Genomic DNA, 26,830 nt, shown 5'->3' on the forward strand with positions numbered 1-26,830 from the left:
TTCAGGGCCCAATACCCCACCCTTCTTTGTGCAACATGATATTGACCTCACCAGTGTGTGACCAAAGATCCTAAAATGTCCTATTTACTCTGTTAACTTGCTGCCTAGAAGCAGTGCATGAAAGACACAGAATCTGGGGAAAGGAAAGACGATTCTATGAACTCACACATCGCTTGTCCTCCCACTCCTGATGAAACTGCCTTCACCCTAGAGGCTGAAATCTGCACTTTGGATCCAAATATTACAGAATTACTCCGCAAACCTGTCCAAACGACACCCAAGGAAGGTGATGCCTGCAGCATTGGGGGTGGTGCATCTTTGCCTGATGGAGTACAAGGCACCATAGCATCAGAGGCTGCACTATTTAGCAATTTGCAGGATGCAGGAGGAATGGCAACAGTGTCCCCAAGAATGGACTCCAAAAGGGAAATCCTGGATGAAAATGCTCTTCAGAGAAGGAAAACAGCTTCTGAAGATGAACAAGTGGTTAAGTCTTCTGGATCAGGGATAGCTGGTCGGAACAAAAACAACAGAACCCACGGAGGCGAAGTAAGCCTTAACCCATTTTGTAGATGCCTTGTAAACTTTCCCAAAGCAACAGCTGCTTTCAGCGTCTACTTTTTTCTAGTTATTTGCTTTTCTGACTGCTGCTTATTGACCTTCTTCCTAGAAAATGCTAACAACCCAAAACATTTTGAAGTGCATCACTAAACATCTAGGTTGTCTGTATTGAATTAAAGGTTGGCAATTTATTCCATCTCTTTCCCTCCATCTAGGTTTCATGGTTTTGAGGATAGTGGTACGTTTCGCAGAACGAGCATTATGTCTTTCTATTAATATTACATTTACCCCCGGTGATGCTATGTTTCTGTTCTAGGTTCTTTGCCTGTGGTATGTGCATAAAAAGCTGTGTTTCTGCAGAATTAAGTGGTCCTTCCCTTAAGAAAGGTGTTGTTACCCCCAAATTATTGGGGCCACACCCGGTAAATTTACCTCAGTTCTGACATTTCTCTATTGCTGTAAATAACCAGTGCTAAGTTATTTTTAAAAAACAGAATCCTACTATTGACTTGCTCTTGTTCTGTCCATAATTCCCTGCTGGTGTTGCACACACCGGTAGACAGTTGAACAGCCTTAATAGACACAATCCACCTCATCCTCATATACATCTGTCCATTCAGTGATGCATCAGCACTCTTTTTGGATCTCTGAAGACCAGCTGTACTGCTGCAGCTTACTTCTCAACTGTGATGGTCCCAAAGAAGTGACACTGTGCGACTAAACATATCAAAATGCTGGTAAAACTAACAGTAAGAAAACCAGAAAGATTGGATAAAATACCCAAAGATCCACTGTGGGGGCAAGACGAGGAGGAAGGCAGCTTTCACAGTGTGTACAAGTAGGAAACAAAAGGTCATCTGAACATCTTCAGGCTGAGCATAGAGTCCAAACATTTGGAGATATGTTCCCAGTTGACTCTCATCCTTCTCAGGTTCTTTTAATTCTGTCTCTTGAACAGCTGCCTTGACTCACTGTGTGAGAGCATTGAGCTTCCTTTTAGTGTCTCTTGTCCTCTTACGACTTATAATTACTGATGAAGAGCAGTGGGTAATATTGTATGCAGAAAGAGGAAACTAAGGAAACCCAACCAGCCTTTCATGGGATATCTGAGATTGGTACTCTTGCTCAACTTTAAAAAGTTCCATTAAAAAAGCATGGGAAATCTTTGACATTAAGTACCTCATTTAGAGGTTTCCCCAATATCCTCATGTAATGCCGAAAAGTACTTGTTTCTTTCTTTCTCTTTTTCTCTCTTTCTTTCTCTCTATTTCTTTTCTTCTTTCTTTCCTCTGACCTTTTAAGCTTTCTGTTATTTATAAAAGACAGCCAACTGAATCTATGCCACTGGGACATGGCATGGGTAATGGAAGGGGCTTATCAATTATCAAACATGAACATGCATGCAGTATTTTTGCATACTATAGGCAAGATTGGAGTTCAGTTGCAATTTCATTACATTAGGAAGGTTAAGAAGAGTTTAGGGGAAAGTCCACTTCAATGTGGCATATTGAATGAAAAACATCCCTTGATCATTGCCATATCATCACCATTCCACATTCAATCGCTGCAGACTTTCTTGTATAATGTGGAAACCTTCATGAGCATATGTTTATGTATAGTGCAGTGATACTTTTTCTCCCCATTTGTTCCCTGGGGGTAAATGTTGTCTGCTTAAGCTCAGTGATGCCACTCCACCCTATGAAAAGGTGGCAATTTCCATATTCAGCATCGATACTGACCCCAAAGATTCCACCTGGCCCCACATTGGAGAGTGACGGTCTCCATGTTTGGTGGTGGTAGCACTCTTTCTGATCTTCGTAACAGTGCTCTTCCTGAGCCCTGTAGTTCCACTCTACTTTCGGTTTTGGCACACTCCCCATGCACCATACATCTTCCTGTTGCTGGTTTGGCTGAACTTCCCCCCAGCACCAATCGCTCCCCCCCCACCCCCCCACCCCACCTTTCTTGTCCAACTTCTCAATAAATTGGTGTGTGGTGCTTTCCTGAGGAGCAAAAATGGGGGCCCATAGTCTCTCATGATTCTGATCGATGTTGAGATGCCCTCTCTTTGCACTGTCGCATTCTGTGCAGTCAAAACCAGTCTTGTCTTGACGGTGCTCAAACCAGTATTCTGCCCGATTGGTGCTGGCTTATCTTAGTTGTGCTCTGTCTAATGCTCTGTGGTGACCCATGGTGTGTCCTAGCTCTGCTTTGGTTATTCTATCCTGCTTCGGTCTGTTGTATTGCTTTTCTGGCTGTGCTGTGCTTTATCCTAGCCAATGTTTCTCCCGGTATGTTCTGGCTATTCTTACCTTGTCCAGTTTTTTTGTAATCTACCTTATGGTCTACCCAACTCTGACCTGTGCTATTTTTTTCTTAATCTTGCAGGGCTGTGCTGCCTTATCTGTATTCAGTTCTGTGTTGTGCAGTGGTCCGTCTAATGCCTACAGTAACGTCTGGGCAGTGTTCTGCCTGTTATGCATCTATAATTTATTCAATGCACTGTTTGTTGCTCTGTGGTGATCTGGGTGAATTGTGGTGTTTCCTAGTTCTGCAGATTTGGACTGTGCTTTTGCTGTGTTGCCTCACTCTGCTGGTCTAACCGTATTGTTTGTGGCATGTTTTGCTCTGCTCTGTCTTGGGTACTTTTCTTCTCTAGTGTGTGCAACCCTGTTCATCTGCCTCATTGTGGTGGCCAATGCTGTCCCTGATGTGATCTGCTCAGTACTTTGCCTAGCCCTGATGTGCGGTCCTCAATATAGTTTGATGTCTCTCTCCTCATGTCTTTATGCTCCGGTAGTCTGCCCTATTACGGCTGCAGTCTACCAGTGTTCTCCTATAGTCTGTTCTGTCCTGTCTGTGTTCTGCCTGTTTCTCTTGGCTTTTATTTCACATTTACCAGTCCCTGTTTTTACACAGATGATCCTGATGGTAACCGTTGTGTTTATAAACCTACAGAAAACCTGTGTGTGCTCACTGCCAAATAGTCTCTCAATTGTCTTTGTATGTAAAGGAATCTGAGCCCAGTGACCAGGTGAAGGAACTGAATGTCTCTGACCATTCAAATGAGGAGGAGGAAGACAAGAATATCTTTGACTCAGTGAGTAGATTTCCACTGTCACAAAACTGGTATATTTGTATGTCTTGTTTGTGTTTGTCCTACTAGTGACAGCTAAGAGACCGGCTGAAATGGCGGAAGCCACAAGCTTTCAGATCACTACCCTTGTTCCACTGAAGCTGCCATGCCATTGCCATTTCAGTGAGCCATACATGCCATCATTGCTTCACCATTCCAGCTAGTTCACTCCTGTGGGTCATCTTAGCCAATCGACAAATGTGATTCTGATGTAAGTTTTGAAACGAGTAAGAGAGGCATTGTTGTAAAAGCTAGTAATTAAGGTAAGATTTTATTTGAGTGAGGAACAAATTAATTGTGTTTAAAAAGATTTATTTCACTTACCATACATTTATCCACTGGGGACCCTATTCTGTGACTTCATAAGAGTGCTGTATCTGTTACAGTTAAAATAGTCTTTCTAATCAACACTTTTAACTGCAGATTCCTACCCTTGTGACTATTCCCTAGGCATTAGACTGGATCCTGAAACTTTAAAGCAGTACTCCTAAGGGCCTGTAGGTGGTATCATGGAGCTCCACACCAACGTTGTCCTGCTCTGGAAGTGACGGGTGGAGCCTCATATAAGTGCCAGCTATGCACATTGACATCAAGTCCTTTTCTTTCTATACCTTTGGATGCAGATCAGAAGTTTCTCCTTGTTTTTTTTTTTTTTGGCCTCTGATTCCTCAAGATGTACCTATATGCAAGGGAAAAAGTCACTCCCAAAAATTACAGGATTCAAACTGTGCAGGGAGTGTTGCAAACCGATGTCTTTGATGGACCCTCATGAAATATGTTTATGGTGTCTGGAGGCAGAGCACACTCCAGAGCCTGCGACGACTGTGCCTATAAGAACCCAAAGGCCATACGGGACCGGGAGGCTAAACTTTGTATTGTCAAACACACAAAGACTCCATGACACCACCGTTAGAAGTCAAAAGAAAGGTCCTGTTCCTGCAGCTGATCATTATCGTTGTTGAAGTCTTCGGGTAAGTCCAAGAAAAAGCATAAAAAGTCTATGCCAGAATTGCCCCCTTCCAGCCACTCTGACTCCAGAGAGGGCACAAGCGTGCCTCTCGGCCTCGCTTCTGACCTCCATCGTGAGCAATTCCGAATCTAGACTTTGCGCACTCAGAGTTTCCAGGTTAGTCAAAAACGTCACACTAGGTAAAGGACTTCAGAGAGCCCATGTTGCTCATTTTCCCCATTTTCCAGGCTCTCTGTAATGCACTTTCTGATGGATACAACTACCTGTGGATTCCTCACCTAATGAATACTCCCACTGCGCCAGCATTAGACGGAAATCTTCTTCCTAGCTTCTGCACGTCGACGAGGACGTCACATTTGCCCACGCGACGCCGTCTGATGTCATACAGGCAATAAGAGGTCCTCGCCGACGTGCCGACGTCAGTTCCCTTTTTTCCGTGCCATTCGAAACGGTTGTCTTCGAGGGAGCTACTGTTGCTGTTCGGCAGTTACAGTGTGTTTTTGGCTCTGTTTTTTCTCTGAGGTTACTATGTCTCAGAGGAAGTCAGGTTTTAAGCCCTGTCGAGAGTGTGGGGGCAAGATGTCGGTTACGGACCCACATTCGGACTGTTTGTGGTGTTTAAGTTCCGACCATGATGTGGCCAGCTGTGATTCATGTCAGCATATGAATCCGAAAGCCCTGAAGGAGCGAGAGGCCAAACTGTTTATGGCGAAGTCGAAGAAAAAGGAGAAGAGGCACCATAGAAAATCCTCCTCTGCCACCTTGTTGGAGGCAGGATCCAATATTTCCTCCAAGGCTTGCAGACCATTACTTCAGACAAGGGTCCCCTCAAAACTGTCCATTAAGCTACACACTCTCCTTTCTCTCTACCCTGCCCCCCCATCCACCACCATCAGGGCAGTTGAGGGAGCACCATCTGTTTTTCTTGCAGTAGGAGGTGGGGACCCTTTTGGCTAAAAGGGCCATAGAGAAGGTTCCTGACTCAGAAGTATGGCCTGGCTGCTACCCCTGTTCTTTCCTCGTGTCGAAGAAGAACAGAGGCCTTCATCCCATTTTAGATCTTCACCCTCTCAAAGTCTTCTTGTGAAAAGACAAATTCAAGATGCTCAGACTAGAACATTCCCTTTCTGACCTAGATCATTTACCACCAAAATAGAGTATGAGATGTTTTAATGTCTAGCTTCTGCAAGTCCTCCCATTAGTCAAAACTACCCTCACTGCAGAATGCCAAAGGTTTGGGCGCTAATCCTACCCTTATCGAGGACTCTATCAAACAGGATAATTTAATATAATAAGAGAAGACACCTTTCCCACCAAACGGTGACATATTCCAGCATTGGCATCTCTTCTCCTCTAGGTAGGTCACTGCCACCTTGATGGGAGCAACCGAAAAGGGAAGGTCTTCTATGTATTTAATTTTCTGGAGAATTAAGGAGGTCCAGTTTAGACTAAAAATGGTTATGGGAATTCCCCAAAATGTCTTCGATGCTGGTGTTACTCTTTATTAGAGCTACTCTGAATACATTTAAGTTTTGTGGCTTTCCCTCGGAGGGGAGAGTCCGGGACATTCAAGGTATGACCCTGCTGTTTCAGCCTCCGTCCTGAATCTCTGTGCGGATGACTTTGAGACTCGTGGGATTGTTGGCCTTTGCCATTCTGCTCCCAAATTATAGCAGGCAACGCATGCAGTCTCTGCTTTGGGGTCTCAAATAGTGTGGGTAGCATCAGTGTAATCTGTTGGATTGTATCCAGATTTTGGAGGAGATTGCAAAAGCCCTGCAGTGGTGGCTGCAGTGGTAGCGACTTGACCACAATTTGTTCAGTGGCAGACCCTTCTCCTTACCCTACCCAGTGCTGACGGTGATTATTGATGCATCACTACGGGGTTGGGGAGGCTTTGTGGGAGAGGTAGATATCATTTTGTTAGAATTGAGGGCTATTTGCTTGTTGTTGAAGTCCTTCCTGCCCACCATCAGAGGAAGGCAGATGCAGGTGCTCCTGGACAACACCATTGCCATGTGGTGCAATAAGCAAGATGGGTTGGGGTCTTGTGACCTGTGTCAGGAGACCCTGCACCTCTTGAAGTGGCTGGACCATCAGGGAATTTCTTTGGTTCTTGGTGAGATTGCTAATAGTCAGGGCAGACAAGCTGCAGACACTTAGTGGATCACGATTTCCAGTTACACCCGGAGGTCGCACAGGGTGCCTTACAGCAACAAAGAGAACGCTGGCTCAATATTTTTGCTACAACTGAGCACACACAATGTCCGCACTTTTGCGTTTTGGAGTTTCCAAGAGAGTGCACTCTCTGAGATACCTTTTGTCTAGAGTGGAGCATGGGACTCCAGTATGCCTTCCCACCACTACCTCTCCTGTCCTGAGTTCAGAGGTAGACCAGGACCCTTCAGGGTAAAATCCTCCTCATTGCACCAGATTGGCTCAGGAAAATGTGGTACCCAGAATTCCTGGTCATGAGTATCTGCCTTCCGATGAGACTGTCCCCTTGGGAGGTTCTTCTGTTGAAGCAGCAGGGTAGGGTGCTGTACCCGGGCCTGCACAGTTTGCATCTCCTTGCTTGAAGATTGAGCAACGACAGTTGACCTCCTTACGCCTTTCACTGGAGGTCATTGATGTTATCTTGGCAACAATATGTCCTTCCACAAAATTGGTGTTTGCCAGTTGCTGGGATATATTTTTGACTTTGTGCGGCACCCAACAAATTGACCTATTACAGGCAACGTTTACTGAATTTTTGTTATTTGTTCTGACCATGGCCAAGCTTTGACAAGTTTTGGGCACTGTTAAAGGCTACATTTCTGCTTTTTTGTGGTTGCCGAATCAGCCCTCTTCATTTAAATCGCCTAAAGTTTCTGAATCCAGTCTGATGCCTAGGGAATATTTACAAGGTGGGGAATCTGTGGTTAGATTGAGTATCCACCAGAAAGAGTGTTACTGAAGGAACTGAGTCATTTAGTATATAATATAAACGGTTAAACAACACTTTATAACACTAAATGTAAACACATTTTGTGTGTGTGTGTGTGTGTGTGTGTGTATATATATATATATATATATATATATATATATATGTTCGATGGCATGAGTAGCTGCAGATACACATGCTTTGCACATCCCGCCATCTAGTGTTGGGCTCGGAGTGTTACAAGTTGTTTTTCTTCGAAGAAGTCTTTTCGAGTCACAAGATCGAGGTACTCCTCCCCTTTCGGCTCCATTGCGCATGGGCGTTGACTCCATCTTAGATTGTTTTCTTTCCGCCATCGGGTTCGGACGTGTTCCTTTTCGCTTCGGAAAGATAGTTAGAATCTCGGAAAATTTGACGGTATTGTTTGCGTTCGGTATTGGGTTAGTTACAACAGATCGACACCGAATTTTGAAGAGCTCCGGTGGCCCTTCGGGGTTTTCGATCCCCCGTCGGGGCCTGGTCGGCCCGACCACGTGTCTCTTCAAGGCTAATGGAACGGACCCCATTCCGCTTCTGCCCCAAATGTCACAACAAGTATCCTTATACAGATCAGCATCTGGTCTGTAACTTGTGTTTGTCTCCAGAACACAAAGAAGATACTTGTGAAGCCTGTCGAGCGTTTCGGTCGAGGAAGACATTAAGAGACCGAAGAGCAAGAAGACTACAGATGGCGTCGGCGCCGACAGGACAAAAACACTTGGAGGAGGAAGAAGAAACCTTCTCCATCGAGGATTCGGACTCGGATGAGATCGATCCCGAACAGACGGCGAAAACCATGAGTAAGACGTCGACACACAAAACTCACGGAAAAACCACTAAAGCCCAGGGGGCGCCACCGCCAGCAGGCCATGGCTTAACCCGAAAAATAGGTGACCGATCATCGGCACCGAAAAAGGGCACGCATGTGTCGAAGACATCCGACTCCGGTCGAGATACCGGCACAGAGCAGACTCGACCCCGAGACAGCGGGTCAGAGCAAGTTCGGCACCGAGAGGGCGGCACCGAAACGAGTCGGCACCGAGAGACTGGAACGCTGAAAATTTAAAAAGTGTCGTCGGAACCGAAAAAGACTGCCGAAAAAGTTTCCATTCCGAAACATCCAGCCTCGTAACCGAAAATAAGTTCCTACACAGAGGAACAGGGACTGTCCTCACAAATGCGAGGACATAGGTTCGGACAAGAACTAGAGTCAATGGAGCCAGACTACACTCAGAGAAGGCTCCACATCCAAAAGGACACAGGGAAGATAAGTACTCTTGCCCCAATTAGGATGAAAAGAAGTCTTGCCTTTCAAGAAAAAGACAAGAAGCCACAGGCAAAGGTGGCAAGACAAGTAACACTGCCACCATCTCCACCACGCTCAACGCACACATCACCGGTAGCCACTCCACCACTGATGCAGTCCCCAACTCATACTGGAATGAGTCAGGATGATCCCGACGCATGGGATCTTTATGATGCGCCAGTATCAGATAACAGTCGAGACTGTTATCCAGCGAGACCGTCGCCACCTGAGGACAGTACAGCATACACACAGGTGGTGTCAAGAGCAGCGGCGTTTCATAATGTCACCCTGCATGCAGAGCCTATTGAGGATGACTTTTTATTTAACACACTATCCTCCACACATAGCCAATACCAAAGTCTCCCTATGCTACCTGGAATGCTAAAACACTCCAAACAGGTGTTTCAGGAGCCTGTGAAGGGCAGGGCCATAACTCCAAGGGTGGAGAAGAAATACAAGCCACCGCCAACAGACCCTGTATACATCACGCAGCAATTAACACCAGACTCTGTGGTAGTAGGGGCAGCTCGCAAGAGAGCGAACTCACACACCTCGGGAGACGCACCACCTCCAGACAAGGAGAGTCGCAAGTTCGACGCTGCGGGGAAAAGGGTTGCAGCACAAGCGTCCAACCAATGGCGCATTGCCAACTCGCAGGCATTGCTGGCGAGATATGATAGGGCTTATTGGGACGAAATGCAACATTTCATTGAACACTTACCCAAAGAGTTCCAAAAAAGGGCACAACAGGTGGTGGAGGAAGGACAGAGTATCTCAAATAATCAGATACGCTTGGCAATGGATGCAGCAGATACAGCTGCTAGGACATTAAATACAGCAGTGACCATAAGAAGACACGCATGGCTGCGTACATCAGGATTCAAGCCGGAAATACAACAAGCCGTGCTGAATATGCCATTTAACGGACAGCAGTTGTTTGGGCCGGAGGTGGACACTGCTATCGAAAAATTTAAAAAGGACACTGATACGGCCAAAGCCATGGGTGCACTCTACTCCCCACAGAGCAGAGACACATTTCGTAAAACACAGTTTCGAGGACAAAGCACAGAACCCTCAACCTCACAAACAAGGCCCACTTATCAGACCCAATATCAGCGGGGAAGTTTTCGGGGACAATATAGAGGGGGCCAATTCCAAAAGAGTAGAGGGAAGTTCCAAAGTCCCAAAACTCCTCAAAACAAGCAGTGACTTCGACGTCACAAATCCCCCACACATAACACCTGTGGGGGGGAGACTAACCAAGTTCTACAAACATTGGGAGGAAATAACAACAGACAATTGGGTCCTAGCAATTATCCAGCATGGTTATTGCATAGAATTTCTCAAATTCCCTCCAAATGTCCCACCGAAAACACACAAAATGTCAAAACACATGGATCTTCTAGAAATAGAAATCCAAGCGTTGTTACAAAAAGATGTAATAGAACTGGTACCAATTCATCAGAGGAACAGGAGTTTACTCGCTGTACTTTCTCATACCCAAAAAGGACAAAACTCTAAGACCTATATTAGATCTCAGAACATGAAATACCTACATCAAATCAGATCACTTTCACATGGTGACATTACAGGACGTAATCCCATTGCTCAAACAACAAGACTACATGACAACACTAGACCTAAAGGATGCATACTTCCATATACCGATACATCCTTCACACAGAAAGTACTTAAGGTTTGTATTCCAAGGGGTACATTACCAATTCAAAGTGTTGCCATTCGGGATAACAACTGCGCCAAGAGTTTTTACAAAATGCCTGGCAGTAGTGGCTGCACATATCAGGAGGCAGCAAATACATGTGTTCCCGTACCTAGACGATTGGTTAATCAAAACCAACACGCAAGAACAGTGTTCACAACACACAAAGTATGTCATAGAAACCCTCCACAAACTAGGTTTCTCACTCAACTACACAAAGTCACACCTTTAGCCGTGTCAAACACAGCAATACTTAGGAGCGACAATCAACACAACAAAAGGGATTGCCACTCCAAGTCCACAAAGGGTACAGGCATTTCACAATGTAATATAGGCCATGTATCCAAAACAGAAGATACAAGTCCAAATGGTGATGAAACTACTAGGCATGATGTCCTCATGCATAGCCATTGTCCCAAATGCAAGGTTGCACATGCGGCCCTTACAACAGTGCCTAGCATCACAATGGTCACAGGGTCAACTTCTAGATCAAGTGTTGATAGACCGCCAAACATACACCTCGCTTCAATGGTGGAACAATATAAATTTAAACCAAGGGCGGCCTTTCCAAGACCCAGTGCCTCAATACGTAATAACGACAGATGCCTCCATGATAGGGTGGGGAGAACACCTCAATCAACACAGCATCCAAGGACAATGGGACACTCAGCAGAGACAGTTTCACATAAATCACTTAGAACTACTGGCAGTACTTCTAGCGTTGAAGGCATTTCAACCCATAATAAGCCACAAACACATTCTTGTCAAACATGACAACGATGTATTATCTGAACAAACAGGGAGGAACACATTCAACACAGTTGTGTCTCCTGGCACAGAGAATATGGCATTGGGCGATTCACAACCACATTCGTCTAATAGCACAGTTTATTCCAGGGATTCAGAATCAGTTAGCAGACAATCTCTCTCAGGATCACCAACAAATCCACGAATGGGAGATTCACCCCCAAATACTAAACACTTACTTCCAATGATGGGGAACACCACAAATAGACCTATTTGCAACAAAAGAAAACGCAAAATGCCAAAACTTTGCATCCAGGTACCCACAAGATCAATCTCAGGGCAATGCGTTATGGATGAGCTGGTCAGGGATATTTGCATACACTTTTCCCCCCTCTCCCACTCCTTCCGTACCTTGTAAACAAATTGAGTCAAAACAAACTCAAACTCATACTAATAGCACCAACCTGGGCAAGACAACCTTGGTACACAACATTACTAGACCTCTCAGTAGTGCCTCATATCAAGCTTCCAAACAGACCAGATCTGTTAACTCAACACAAACAACAGATCAGACATCCAAATCCAGCATCACTGAATCTAGCAATTTGGCTCCTGAAGTCTTAGAATTCGGACATCTAGACCTTACACAGGAATGTATGGAGGTCATAAAACATGCAAGAAAACCAACCACAAGACATTGCTTTGCAAATAAGTGGAAAAGATTTGTTTATTATTGCCATAATAATCAAATTCAACCATTACACGCATCGGCTAAATACATCGTAAGCTACTTACTGCATTTACAAAAGTCAAAGCTAGCTTTTTCATCCATTAAAATACATCTTACCGCAATTTCAGCTTATCTGCAAATTACGCACTCAACTTCATTATTTAGGATCCCAGTCATAAAAGCATTTATGGAGGGCCTAAAGAGAATTATTCCACCAAGAACGCCACCAGTTCCTTCGTGGAACCTTAACATTGTCTTAACACGACTCATGGGCCCACCTTTTGAACCCATGCACTCATGTGAGATACAATATTTAACATGAAAAGTAGCGTTTCTCATTGCCATCACATCTCTAAGACGAGTAAGTGAAATACAGGCATTTACCATACAAGAACCCTTTATTCAAATACACAAGCATAAAGTAGTTTTACGAACTAACCCAAAGTTCTTAACAAAAGTCATATCACCGTTTCACTTAAATCAAACAGTAGAACTACCAGTGTTTTTTCCAGAACCAGATTCTGTAGCTGAAAGAGCACTACATACATTAGACATCAAAAGAGCTTTAATGTACTACATTGATAGAACAAAACAAATAAGAAAAACAAAACAACTGTTCATTGCTTTTCAAAAACCTCATACAGGGAATCCAATATCCAAACAAGGCATTGCCAGATGGATAGTTAAATGTATTAAAACCTGTTATCTCAAAGCAAAAAGAGAACTGCCTATAACACCAAAGGCACATTCAACTAGGAAGAAAGGTGCTACTATGGCCTTTCTAGGAAACATTCCAATGACTGAAATATGTAAGGCAGCTACATGGTCTACGCCTCATACATTCACCAAACATTACTGCGTGGATGTGTTAACAACACAACAAGCCACAGTAGGACAAGCAGTACTACGAACTTTATTTCAAACAACTTCAACTCCTACAGGCTGAGCCACCGCTTTTGGGGAGATAACTGCTTACTAGTCTATGCAAAGCATGTGTATCTGCAGCTACACATGCCATCGAACGGAAAATGTCACTTACCCAGTGTACATCTGTTCGTGGCATGAGACGCTGCAGATTCACATGCGCCCACCCGCCTCCCCGGGAGCCTGTAGCCGTTTCGAAGTTGATCTTGAACATTTGTAAATTTGTAAATATATCACTTAAAACACCATTATGTACATAATATTTACTCCATTGCATGGGCACTATTACTATAATACACAACTCCTACCTCACCCTCTGCGGGGAAAACAATCTAAGATGGAGTCAACGCCCATGCGCAATGGAGCCGAAAGGGGAGGAGTCCCTCGATCTCGTGACTCGAAAAGACTTCTTTGAAGAAAAACAACTTGTAACACTCCGAGCCCAACACTAGATGGCGGGATGTGCAAAGCATGTGAATCTGCAGCGTCTCATGCCACGAACAGATGTACACTGGGTAAGTGACATTTTCCATATATAAGTGTGTGTGTGTGTGTGTGTAACATCAGTTTGTCTATTCATAACTTAAGCAGCTCAAGTATATACCTGCAGCTAAGAAATAAGCAGAATAAAAAAGAGTTATCCAGCCCTAATGCAAATGCAAAGCAACAAAATATAAACCGCAATCCAATTAAAACTTCTTAACATGCTAAAAAAATGCTACTGTTCGATGGCATGTATGGCTGTAGCTACACATGTTGTGCATACTCCTGCCATCTGTTGTTGGGCCGGATGTGTGCAAGTTGTTTTTCTTCGAAGAAGTCTCTCGAGTCACGAGGTGAAGTGATTCCTCCTCTCTGTGATATTGCGCATGGGCATTAACTCCATTGTTAGATTGCTTTCTTTCCACCACTGGGTTCAGACATGTTCTTCAGTGCTTCGGTTTGAGACCCGTTCGGTCCATTGTTCATCTCAATACCCGTTGGTATGGTTTTTGTTCGCGTTTGATTCTTACCCTTCGAAAACAGAAGGAAATTGTTACCTGTTGATTCAATGTTTTTTCCACTCTCGGCCTTCGGGTCTTGCTTGTTCTAACTTTTTCTCATCTAATTGGATTCAACCAACCATGCACTGCTAATGGAACTGACTCCATTTCGGTTCTGTCCCAGCTGCCATGCCAAATACCGGCACACTGATCTCCATCCGGTGTGCAACCTGTGTTTGTTTCCAGACCACAACGAGGAAAAATGTGAGGCCTCCAACTCTTTTTGATCAAAGTAAACATTGCAGGTTCGTTGAGTGCGTCTGAAAGAAATTCAGCACAAAGACCTGGAAGGGACACCCAACATCTTCGGTCACCATGATGTTGAACAAGAGGAAGAACTGCAAGTGGCCTTGGCAGCAGAGGAAGAGCCCTTTTCCATTCCTGACTATGAATCCGATCTCGAAATAGAGTTCGGTATGGAGGACAGCTTGCAGTGAGTACCCATGCTCCTGTCCAGCCGGCCAGGAGAGATTTGGTTCCGACCGAAACTGTGGCATCTGGGCCACCACTGCTGATGGGCCATAATAGGCACTGAACACTAGCTAAGGATGCCACGCCCTCTGGCTCGTCACTGAAAGCCAGGCCGAAACCTTCCACTGCCGCATCGAGCTCACCAGCTACCACATCGGCTCTGAGCACCCCGGCTTCTGTCATTTGAGCTCCGACCACCTCAGCACCGAAAAAAAGGCAAAGTTAATCACCACAACCTTCCATTTAGGCAGCAGAACCAATCCTAGAGACAATGACTGAAAGACTAGATCCGAAACAAAAGAAGATCCACATTCAGCCTTCTTCTGAGCAGATCTTGGCAACGGCAGTGCAGGCAGCCCCTACTCCATCCAAGCAACAGCTTTCTTGTGGGGAGGCCATCAGTCTTCCTGCATCTCCAAAAAAGAAGGACATTGTCACCAGTCATATTCACCCGCCTTTGCCTGCTTCTCCTCCATCACTTCTACCTTCCTCACCACCACCACCTCATTCACCACATGACTCACTTAGTGATATAGGTGGCGATCCGCTGCAGGACTCCCCACAATCTTACATTAGGATCATGGAGGGGTAGATGACTCAGATCAGCAGCCCACAGATTCACTGGACACTTATGACATTGACCCTCCTGGGGATACTCACCCAGACCTCTACCCAGCTAAGCCTTCACCCCCAAATGACGCAACATCTTTCCAAGAACTCATTGCTTGGGCAGCTACATATCACCAGGTCCCTTTACACAAAGACCCAATTGAGGATGATTTTCTTTTCTAAACACTCTCAAATACCACTAGGGCATGTCAATATCTCCCCATGTTGAAAGAGGTGCCCCACCAATCGGGTGAGGTTTTTAAAGATCTGGTGTGGGCACAAGTTATTACACAGAGGGTAAATAAAAAATACAAAGTTGCACCCTCAGACCCACCTTACATCAAGGGCCAACTACCCCGTGACTCACTGTTAGTATCTAATGTCCGCAGCGAGCAAATTATCAAACAGCAGATGCCCCTCCACCAGATAAACAGTCTAAACACATTGATGTGTCTGGGAAAAGAGTTGCAGCACAAGCAGTCAACCATTGGTGAATTGCTAATACCCAAGGGTTGTTAGCAAGGTATGACAGGGCCCATTGGGATGAAATGGAAAAACTACTCCAACATCCCCCTGATGAGTACAAAAAAGAGTTAAAGTGTTCAGGAGGGCAAGCTTATTTCAAATAACTCAATCAAATGTGCTCTGGACTCGGCAGACACAGCTTACACTAGTATCAATACCAGCATACTTCTGTGTAGACACACTTGGCTACACATATCTAGCTTTAAGCTAGAGGGGCAGCGGACACGGCTGATTGCCCCTTTTGATCATAAACATCTGTTTGGTCCCAGGATGGACCAAACATTAGAGAAAATGAAAAAGGACACAGAGGTTGCAAAATTCATGGGGGTGTTACAAACCCCTACACTTTGTGGTTCCTTTCGATGCCCCACATGTAAACAGGGCAGCAAAACCACACTGTCAGATGTCTCTACCTCCTAGAGGCAACCGCATCAAACCTCCCATTCAAGGGGATACTACAGAGGCACATATAGAGGATGCAATTTCAAGGGTCGTGGAAAGGGTACTTCTCCTTGCACCGCACCCTCCACCTCAAAACAGTGCCTCTTTCCTCATTCCCCCAATCGTTTAACACCTGTCGGGGAAAGACTACAACATTTCTATCACAACTGGGAAAACATTACAACAGATCAGTGGGTGTTGGATATTATCCAACATGTGTATTGTCTTGAGCTCATTAAAACGCCTCCAAACATCCCACAGACACACTCTCCAAAGAACATCTAACTTTGCTCTAACTGGAAATACAGGCTCCCTTGCTCAAAGGAGCCCTAGAACCTGCCCCTCTTCAACAGCAAGGCTCAGGAGTATACTCCCTAGACTTCCTGATTCCCAAAAAAGACGGTTCCCTCCAGCCTATATTAGACCTCAGGCCTTTAAATCATTACTTTCTTTCAGATCACTTCCATATGGTAACTCTACAGAATGTGATTCCCCTAATACAACAACGCAACTTTATGCCTGCACTAGACTTAAAGGACTCTTACTTTCACATCCAAATACATTCAGCGCATCGCAAATACCTCAGGTTTGTGATAGTGGGAACACAGTACCAGTTCAAAGTGCTGCCATTCAAAGTCACTACTTCTCCCCTTGTATTCACCAAATGTCTAGCTGTAGTTGCAGCACATCTACGCAGACGGAGTATTCATGTCTTCCCATATCTGGATGACTGTCTCATCAAAGCCAGTACGAGTCAGTTGAGTCTGCAACATACTCAATTCACTCTACAACCTTTTCATCAGCTGGGGTTTGCAGTCAACATACAAAAGTCTCATCATCATCCTTCACAGATTCAGCCTTTTTTAGTGGCTACTCTCAACACACAGCTGGAATTAGCCTACCCCAATGTATTCAGGATTCACAATATCACAATGATGCTTCAACAATTTCATCCCAATCGACACATAACAGTCAGAACATGTCAGAGACCTTTAGGCATGATGGCATCTTGTATTACAGTAGTGCCACATGCAAGACTACGTATGCGACTGCTGCAAGAATGTCTGGTATCAATGGTCACAGTCACAGGGTCGGTTACAAGATCTAGTGTTGGTAGACAGCCGCACACATCACTCTCTGCAGTGGTGCAACACACCAAAACCTATCATAAGGGCGACCGTTTCTAGATCCTGTTCCTCAGATCATTCTAATAGCAGATGCATCACTCACATGATGGGGGGCACACCTACAGAATCTCACAGTTCAGGGTTTCTGGGACACCAAACATCAGACCCTTCTCATCAATTACTTGGAGCTTAAGGCAGTTCACTTAGCACTGAAAGGTTTTCCAGTCCACCCGAAAGGCAAAGTTATCTTGGGCCAGACGGACAACACAAAAGCCATGTTCTATTTGCAAAAACAGTGGGGGACACACTCTCTACATGTATCACTCCTATCTCGGGCAATTTGATGTTGGGCAATATGTCATAACATTCACCTATTAGCAGAACACCTTTGCCGACCTCCTCAGCAGGATCCAGCAAGAAGTCCACAAGTGGGAACTCCACCCACAAATCCTCCTCCCATACTTCCACAGGTGGGGCTTTCCACAGATAGACCTGTTCGCAACTGCAGACAATGCAAAATGCCCAGACTTCGCCTCTAGGCTCCCAAACCAACTATCCAAGGATAATGCTGTATGGATGAACTGGTCAGGGATATTTGCCTATGCTTTTCCACCTTTCCCTCTTCTTCCATTTGTGGTTTGGAAGCTCAGGCAAACTTCTCTCACCGGCATTCTAATAGCTCCCACTTGGGCTCGACAACCATGGCTCACCACACTGCCCAAACTTTCTGTGGTGCCTCATGACAAGCTTCTCCTCAACCCAGATTTTTTCACTCCGAGTCATGGACAAGTAAGGCACCCAAATCCAAAGGAACATAGCCTTGCGATTTGGCTCCTGAGGCCAGAGTTTGGCTACCCCAATCTCCCAGCACAATGTATGACCATTCTCAAAGATGCCCGTAAACCCACAACCAGAGCGTGTTACGCTACTAAGTGGAAAATATTGGTTCTCTACTGCCATGGTAAACACATTGACTCGATTCATGAAGCTGTTCAAAGCATTGTCAGCTATCTACTTCATTTGCAGACCTCTGGTCTAGCGTACACTTTGGCACGCCTGCATCTGGCTGCAGTTGCTGACTACTTGCAAAACAGACAGCATTTATAACTGTTCAAAGTACCAGTTATTAAAGCATTCATGGAAGGACTTTGAAGAGTAATTGCACCTAAGGTGCCCCCTGCATCTGCATGGAATCTTAACATTGTACTTACCCGACTTATGGGTCCACCATTCGAACTGTTGCATAACTGCCCTCTCCAATTTCTATCTTGGAAGGTTACTTTTTTTTAAGTAGCCATCACTTCACTTAGACATGTCAGTGAGCTCCAGGCTTTAACCTTGGAAGAACCTCTCTTCAAACTACAGAGAAACATGGTAGTTCTTGGAACTAACCCAAAAATCTTAACAAAGGTACTCTCTTCTTTCCACCTAAACCAGTCAGTTGAATTACCAGTTTTCTGTCCACAACCTGATTCAGTTGCAGAAAGAGCCCTTCATACATTAGATGTAAAAGGAGCTTTAATGTACTATATTGATAGGGTTTTGTAAAACCAAGCAACTCCTTGTTGTTTTTTTGCCCCCTCACACAGGGAAACCCATATCTAAACCAGGCATTTCAAGATGGATAATGAAATGCAAACAATCCTGGTACGCCAAAGCTAAAAGAACTTTGCCCACATCTCCTAGAGCACACTCTATAAGTAAAATAGAAGCATCTGTGGCCTTCCTGTGCAATCTACCGAAAGCTGAAATCTTTAAAGCAGCTTCATGGTCAACACCAAACACCTCCACTAAACACTACTGTTTGGATGTGTTAGCACGCCAAGAAGCAAATGTAGGACAGGTAGTGCTATGTACACTTTTTCCAAACAACTGCAACACCCACAGGTTAGCCACTGCTTTCTGAAGGAGGGTACTGCTAAGTCTATGCACAGCATGTGTATCTACAGCAAGCAGCACATGCCATCGAGCGGCTTATGTTACTTGCCCTGTAAGCGTCTGTTTGTGGTGTGTATTGCTGTAGATTCACATGCGCCCTCCCTGTTCCCTGGACACCTGTGGCCGTTGGAGTGCCTTTCTTATACTGTCATATGCATTGACATCTGTTTACTAGCACTTACTCACACTCCATTCTCACGCGACTGCGGGAAAACAATCGAACAATGGAGTCAATGCCCATGCGCAATATCAAGAGGAGGAGTCATTTTACCTCGTGACTCAAGAGACTTTCTCAAAGGAAAACAACTTGCCCACAACCAGATCCAACACTAGATGGCAGGAGTATGTGCAACATGTGAATATACAGCACTACATCCCACAATCAGATGCTTACTGTGTAAGTAACATAATCCTTTCTGAGCGTGCAAATAGTTTTGTATACTTTCAGCCTCAATTAAAAATTTGCCCACAGAGTACAATGCTGTAGGTCATTGTAATAATAAAAGGCCCCAGTTTGGCTCACTTTTAACACTAGAACACAATAGTTCATATTTTGAACCCAAATAAAATGTACAGAAAAAAAAGTAAATTGCATAGCTGTTTGGGAAGAGGAGTTATCACAGGGATTCCTCTTGTCACATAACAAGAAGGATGGCAGTAAGTAATGTACATTATCAGATTCTGATCTGCTCAAAAGGTACACTTAAAAGCGTTATAGAACCCATGATAGATATGACTGTCCAAATTAATGATTTCTGAAGCAGATGAACTCTAATAGTGCTTTTCCTATCATTATTTCTCATCGAACTCCTCTCCACAAAAATACTGCCCCCCTCCCCCTTTTTTTAAATATACTTTGATCTCTTTTCTGGATTGGAAAAATGATGTGAGATGCCAGGGACCTGAGTTACATCTTCAGAGTCAGGTCTCATTAGGAATTTAAACAAAAGAAAGTGATTTTATTCCTGTTACAGAACTTTGAGCCAGAAAGAATCAGTTCTTTCTTCACCAGGCGGACTGTGGGACAACACTGACAACACTGTGGTAGTGGGAGGCATTTGAATCACACCTTGCTAAGTATAATAACGTCGCTTAGAGTCAGAATGATTAAATACTTGTTAAGACTTTGTGGCGGAGAATGTCCCATAGCCAAAATGTGAAGGCAAGCCACAAATTGGTAACTTCACAAACTTCTTCGAAAAGCATCCCCTTCTCCAAGCCACATAATTTCTGCTGCCTTTTGTTCTCTGTATTTGGGAGGCCTCTTTTGTAGTCCTGGGGAAGACCGAGGCTAATTGAGATTCCTTGTAACAAATAATTGTGTTTATCACGGGTGTCCTGGGGCTACAGTGCTGTTGCTCTCCAACTCTGTGACCAAGTACCCCAATAAAGCGCTCAATTGTGACAGGGCAGCAAGATTAAGAGCTTACTCATGGAGGTGGTGTGAGGTTCTGATACTGAAAAACAGTTCATGCATCTCAGGTAATTTTAAAGCTCGGCCAGTTCTTAAGCAAGAAAAGCACTATATTTACAGGTAAGTAAAATGTTCCACACTAGAAATAGAGAACTAGAGCCTTAGCCATTGTCAGGGACCAAAAAGCTTTTATAGTGCATCGGCATCAAGTACTGTAATCTAGTTTAACTTTGGGCTTGTGGCCTGTGTTTGCCTGTGGAGGAAAGGTTTGTTCTGTTCTAAAACCTTTTAGTGCAATGTGGGCCAAAACTAAAGTTAGGTCTTTAAAGCTTTTCACAAAGTTTCTTCAAAAGACAAAGCTAATGACCCTTTAGGTTTGGTTCGCAGTAATTTAGTGTCTGTAAAAGTGTGGAATGTGCACAGGAATGCTTTTCTTAGCCCTGTCCCAAAAGCAAAATGATGTCCGAAAGATGCTGAGTGAAACCATCACCAAAAGACAGAAGAGCCTACCTTTTTAGGAAAGTAAACAGTTCTTCCTGGGGCCTCCTCGTGTCTAGACACCGGTGCCCAATTGTGGGTGGGAGCAATCACTAAAATCCATAACCAATAACCATTAACCTACTCGTTGGGGACAACAGCTGTATACCATGTCATTTCTGGTTGTATCTTGGAAATGTTTCCTCCTTCCTATATCTTCACTGCTTGCTGTTTACCTCGCTACGTGTTTGCCTCAGTACGTGCCAAAATAACTCGTATAAGCCTGTTTAATGAATTTCTTCTCTATGTCTAGTCATTTTCCTTGGTTTCTTTCTTCAGACATTTTCAGTATTCTCTTTAATGCAGGGCTATTTTAACTGTGACGTGAATGTTTTTTAGTTAAATTGTTACAGATTCCGCTTTAAAATTATGGCATATAAAAAAGAAAGACAGTTGAATCCCCGATATTTGGGGTGGGGGGGTCAACAGAGTCAGAGTGCAGTGTTGGAAACGGTCTTCCAATTCTAACTCTGAAAACAAGGAAACAGGAGTGTATGAAAGTTGCCTATCATTCACTGACCATGGCCATGCCCATGTTTGTTTGTTTTTTTGTGATGGAGAGAGTCTAAAATCGTGGAGACAGGCAGAGTATGACCTGGAAACAACTGAAGTCTCAAATTGAATCTGCTCACTTGGCCAGGGTGAAGAGGTGACAGGCCCTGACTTCTCTTGTCTGTCATATTGTACTGATTTTCTCTCATAAAAGGTTTAGTTTTGGAGCTTCCGTACTTGCTTAATGCATTTTTAGCAGACAGGTTTATATTGAAAATGTGATAACCTCCTGAAAACAAATGTTCAGTCTGATGTAGTGAAGACTGTCTGAAGTGAGCTTTTCGGGACTGGGGCGACAAATGCTGAGCATTGGTAAAAATCCAGAATGTAGCACGCTAATGTTCTACAGACATTTAGATACCTCTTACAGCAGAGTTCATAGAAGGACTATTTAGGTATTTGAGGGCATAGGGTTACACTGCTAACCTTGCACCATTTTTCTCATCTACCTTCTTTCAGAACCCCAGGTTCAAGAGTCTGATTCCTGACCACATTCTGGATGTGACTGCTCTTTCTCCCGTGTCTCAAAACTCCAAGTCTGAGGTGAGTTACTGCTGTGTTTCCTGTTGGTTTTCTGTTCGGGACAAGAAATGGGCTGTCTGTGTCCCTTTAATTGTTTTTATTGTGTTGTGTTTGTAATTGGAGTTATCACATGAAGCAGAGGTCTAATGTGAATGTGACCTTGTAAGTATATCGTCCAAGGGAGTGCAGGAACTGTTGTGTGTAATCAGAGTGTGTAGGTGTACCTACTGTGGGCAGCAGTAGAGGTATGTCATGGGAGCCGCTGTGTCTAAACCAAGCTCAATCTTATGTGCATGATTGGAGCCTTTTTTAGGTTGCAGCCTACAAGACAGCACAGCTGTCTGGTTTGCTGTAGACATCTTGGGGACTTTCAGAAAGTTGACCTAGGAATGCATTCCGCCTGTTGATTACCATTGGCTTTGTGGTTTCTAACTCACATTTTCTGACTTTCTATTTGCTGGCTTTATTTTCTTTAGGCTCTTCCGATTCACTTTGTCTCTCCTGTTGTCTAAACCGTATTTTATGTATTCTTCTTCTAACTCCCTTTCTGTAAAAAGGCCTGTAAGTCTTGTTCTTATTTGTCACATTTGATGTGCATTGAAAGACCGAGGTCAAATTTTAGGTGCTGTCTTCCAAGGTCACTTGTTAACTTTTTTTCTCTGACTTCAAATTGAGAGGATTTGTGATAATCTTGCTGGATACTGGGTGTAGGAGAGTTTTTTTCTAGCGCCAAGACAACATATAAATGAACTGTGTAAGTATTTCAGAATGTAGCAGAATTAGGAAGACAAAGCACATTTTCGTTATTTCTGAAGTGGTTTGGAAACAAATTCTTTAATATGATCAAAACAAATCATTACATTAGGTGCTGCAATTTCCACACATTTTCGTTTGTGCACTGTATAGTTTTATTAGTAAAACTTTGTCTGTGCAAATGTAATGGTCATTTCAATTGACAATGGGGGTTATTACAACTTTGGAGGAGGTGTTAATCCGTCCCAAAAGTGACGGTAAAGTGACGGATATACCACCAGCCGTATTATGAGTCCATTATATCCTATGGAACTCGTAATACGGCTGGTGGTATATCCGTCACATTTTGGACGGATTAACACCTCCTCCAAAGTTGTAATAACCCCCAATGTGTTGCCTGTAATGGCGGTGCGCTATCTTACCATGCATACTCTGCTGTACTCCCCTCCACCCTGCACCACTGCACTCTAAACTGCACCTCTCCACTTTACACAACTCTACGCTACTGCACTCTGTGCAACTTTATGCTACACCTTTCTACTCTACCCTGTACTACTCTACTCTAAGCCAGTACACTCTTCGCTGCTGGCCACACCAATCTACTTTGCATAACTCCACTCTACACCACTGTACTCTTCGCCACTCTGCAACACTGCACTCTATGCCACTGCAGTCTGTCAATACACTCCATGACCATTCACTTTACTCTGTAACACTCAAATCTATGCCCCTGCACTCTACACCAATCCACTATATACCACTCTAATTTACTCTGCACCACTATGTCACTGCAGTCTACACCACTTTACGCCTTTACACTCTATACCACTATACGCAACTGCACTCTACCCTGCACCACACCACTTCACTATGCTCTTACTAAATCTACTTTACGCCTCTCTAACCCACTCTGTGCCACTACACTCTGCCACTACACTCTACGCCGCTCTACTCTTAACCACTGCACTATATGTCAACGCATTGTACACAACCGCACTGTCACTGCATGCCGCATCACTGTACTCTACACCACTGATCTCTATGCCACTCTACACCACTGCACTCTGACCTTCTACTCTGCAACACTACACTCTCCACCACTGAACTCTGTGCACTCTACTCTGCACTACTCCACTCTACGCCACTGCACTTTCTGGCCCTATACTCTTCTTTGTACCAATCTATGCTACTTTACTCTGCATCATTCTACGCCACTGCACTCAGTGCCACTCAACTCTACTATGCGCCACTGCTCTCTGCATCACTCAGCTCTACACTACTCCACTCTGCACCATTCTACACTACTGTGCACCACTCTACAATACACCACTCAAATCTATGCCACTGCATTCTGTTATGCTGCATTGTATGCCGCTGAATTCAGTGCCACTGCACTCTATGCCGCAATACTCTGCAACACTCTATGCCAACGCACTCTACACCAGTCCCCTCTACTTTATACTGATCCAGTGTATGCCATTCTACGTGACTTCACACTATGCCACTGCAGTACAGGGTACTCTCTACCACTCCACTCTACTCCACTCTTAGCCATTCTACTCTACGACACTCCAAGCCACTCTTCTCCATGCCACTAACTTTTAGCCATCCATGCTAAACAGCAGCTACACTGGTGTGCAACGTGGCTAAAACACATTGGCAAAGCCAATAGATCTAGCATAGGCAAGATCTATTGGCTTTGCCAATGCTTATATATAAATGGAGCAGCTGTGCGTAGTGAAAGCAGGTCTATATAATTAAAGCAGGCGTACGCCATAATTATTGGTTTGTGTGTAATGGTATCATTGTGTAATTGAATTGTTTCTGTGTGATGAAAAGCAGGTGTGAGTGTTAGGAGCTGGTGTGTGTATAATGTGTCTTTGGGGCTTGTTTATTTATGGTTGGCGCTGGTCTCTGGGGTTGGTGCAAGTGTGTGTGTGGAGTTGTGCTAGTGTGTGTGTGGAGTTGTGCTAGTGTGTGTGTGTGTGCAGGATTGGAGATGGAGCTGTGTGCAGGATTGTAGCTACTGTGGTGCAGAATTGTAGGTGCTGTGGTGCACGTTTGCAACTGGTGTGTGTGAATATTTATAGCTGCTGTGTGTATTTGGAGCTGGTGTGTGTGTTTGGAGTTGTCTTGTGTGAGTTTATTGGGAGCTAGTGGGTCCATGTGATAGAAACCAATGTGTATTTATGAGCAACGACTGGAACTGGTGTGCGCTCATGCGATTCAATCAGGAATTTGTAGAGCCGTCTACTCACCCGTAAGGGTCTCAAGGCGCTGTGGACGGGTCGGTCCTCTATGCTTCAGTTGAAGAGCCAGGTCTCAAGGTCCTTTCTGAATTGAGGTAACGATGGTGACTGCCTCATGTGAAGATGCTCACAAAAAAGATATAGCAGGAGAGGGACAAATTAAATAATTATTACACAAAACCAATAATAACTCTTGGTTCGGAGGAATACAACTATTTTCCATTATTTATTATATTTGTCAATATACACACACATCTCAGGGTCAGAGGGAGACTTTCTGTCTATAAACAACTGACACTACAGTGAAGCTATATACACTTATCTATACATATTTACAAAAATAACAGACAAATAAACCACATAATACATATAATATAAAAAATCTAAAACATATACGTGTGCCCTACTCCAACGATTCATAGAATAGTCACAACACAACATACAGTAAACCAAGGTGATCAACAATTATATGGTGGCCAAGGATCTTGCACCCAGCTGTATACTACCTTAATTTTCTTTATACAAGGTAGCAAGTAGTGCTATATAAGTTATTTAACAATCAATTGAATATTTGCTCAGACTCCTTGGACCCATTAGGGATATGTCGACTCGTTTCGGCCTAACAACTCAAGGCCTCATCAGGACTGGCACCTCTATAAAAGTTGAAAAAAACTCACATTATACACAACCCTATATATTCATCTATTCCACCACCTAACACCAAATGTGCCTTGTGTTCGAGTCAGAATACCTCTACTAATCTCCTATTTAAGATTCTGTGTTGTTTTAGACATCGCCTGTCGTGCCCAAGTAGCCACTCTAGAATATACTTCATATCCACAATGCATGTTACTAGAAAGTATATGCACCCAGGTGACTGAAATTACCGACTGTGCAGACTACAGCCCCGAGTGCCACTCACAAGTTGTAGTACATACCTTCCCTTACAGTTGTGAGACATACAAGAGCTAGAATCCTCTGTTTTCAGGTACTGAAAAGAGGAACACAATGGTAGAATTAATCTCCTTAGAACCAGCTACTGTGCCGTCGGAACAAATGCTAAACACCACCAAATGGTGTCTTACCTATCTCCTGGCGCCCCTCGTATACAAGCCGGCGACTGTGTAATGATTTCATTGTGTTCTAAAAGCATTAAAACATCGAGCGCATGAAGATCTATTACAATCTAAAAATAGCTCTCTGCGTGTATTCCAAGGACTACACACCTCCTATGGCACAGACACTTACTTCATTTCACTTTTGAGTCACGCCACAAGTCCGCAAGATCTGTGTCAGCGCGCGCTGGTCAAGCGCCGCTCCTGCTCTTTCAAAACTGTCGGCAACGGTGGTTCTCCCGAAAGCATCTATAAAAACTAACAACGGACTCACGCTAGCCCGCGCCAATATATTAAAATGGACTGATCTCGACGCCATATTGTAGATCCCGGAACGGTGCTCTCCGATTACTCGCCTCTTATGACAGTCTAATTGTGTATTTGTAATCTACCATGGAAACCTCGTCTGTAATGGATATCATCCCTTCCAAATAATATCCAATCCTTAAGGCGTGCCAAGCTCTTCTTTCATAGAGAG

At 44.1% G+C, this 26,830-nt stretch overlaps 1 protein-coding gene across 4 annotated transcripts in view; it reads left to right on the top strand.

The window, feature by feature from the left end:
* Positions 1-26,830, top strand: part of CEP164 (centrosomal protein 164) — a 393,961-nt gene that overhangs the window by 130,432 nt on the left and 236,699 nt on the right. For all 4 annotated transcript variants that reach the window (XM_069224719.1, XM_069224720.1, XM_069224717.1 and 1 more), the window contains 2 exons: positions 3,575-3,661; positions 22,173-22,256. In XM_069224719.1, coding sequence (XP_069080820.1) covers positions 3,575-3,661; positions 22,173-22,256 — 171 coding nt within the window. The remainder of the gene's footprint in view (positions 1-3,574; positions 3,662-22,172; positions 22,257-26,830) is intronic.

This window comes from Pleurodeles waltl, chromosome 3_1 (genome assembly GCF_031143425.1).
Source record: "Pleurodeles waltl isolate 20211129_DDA chromosome 3_1, aPleWal1.hap1.20221129, whole genome shotgun sequence".
Lineage (NCBI taxonomy): Eukaryota > Metazoa > Chordata > Amphibia > Caudata > Salamandridae > Pleurodeles > Pleurodeles waltl.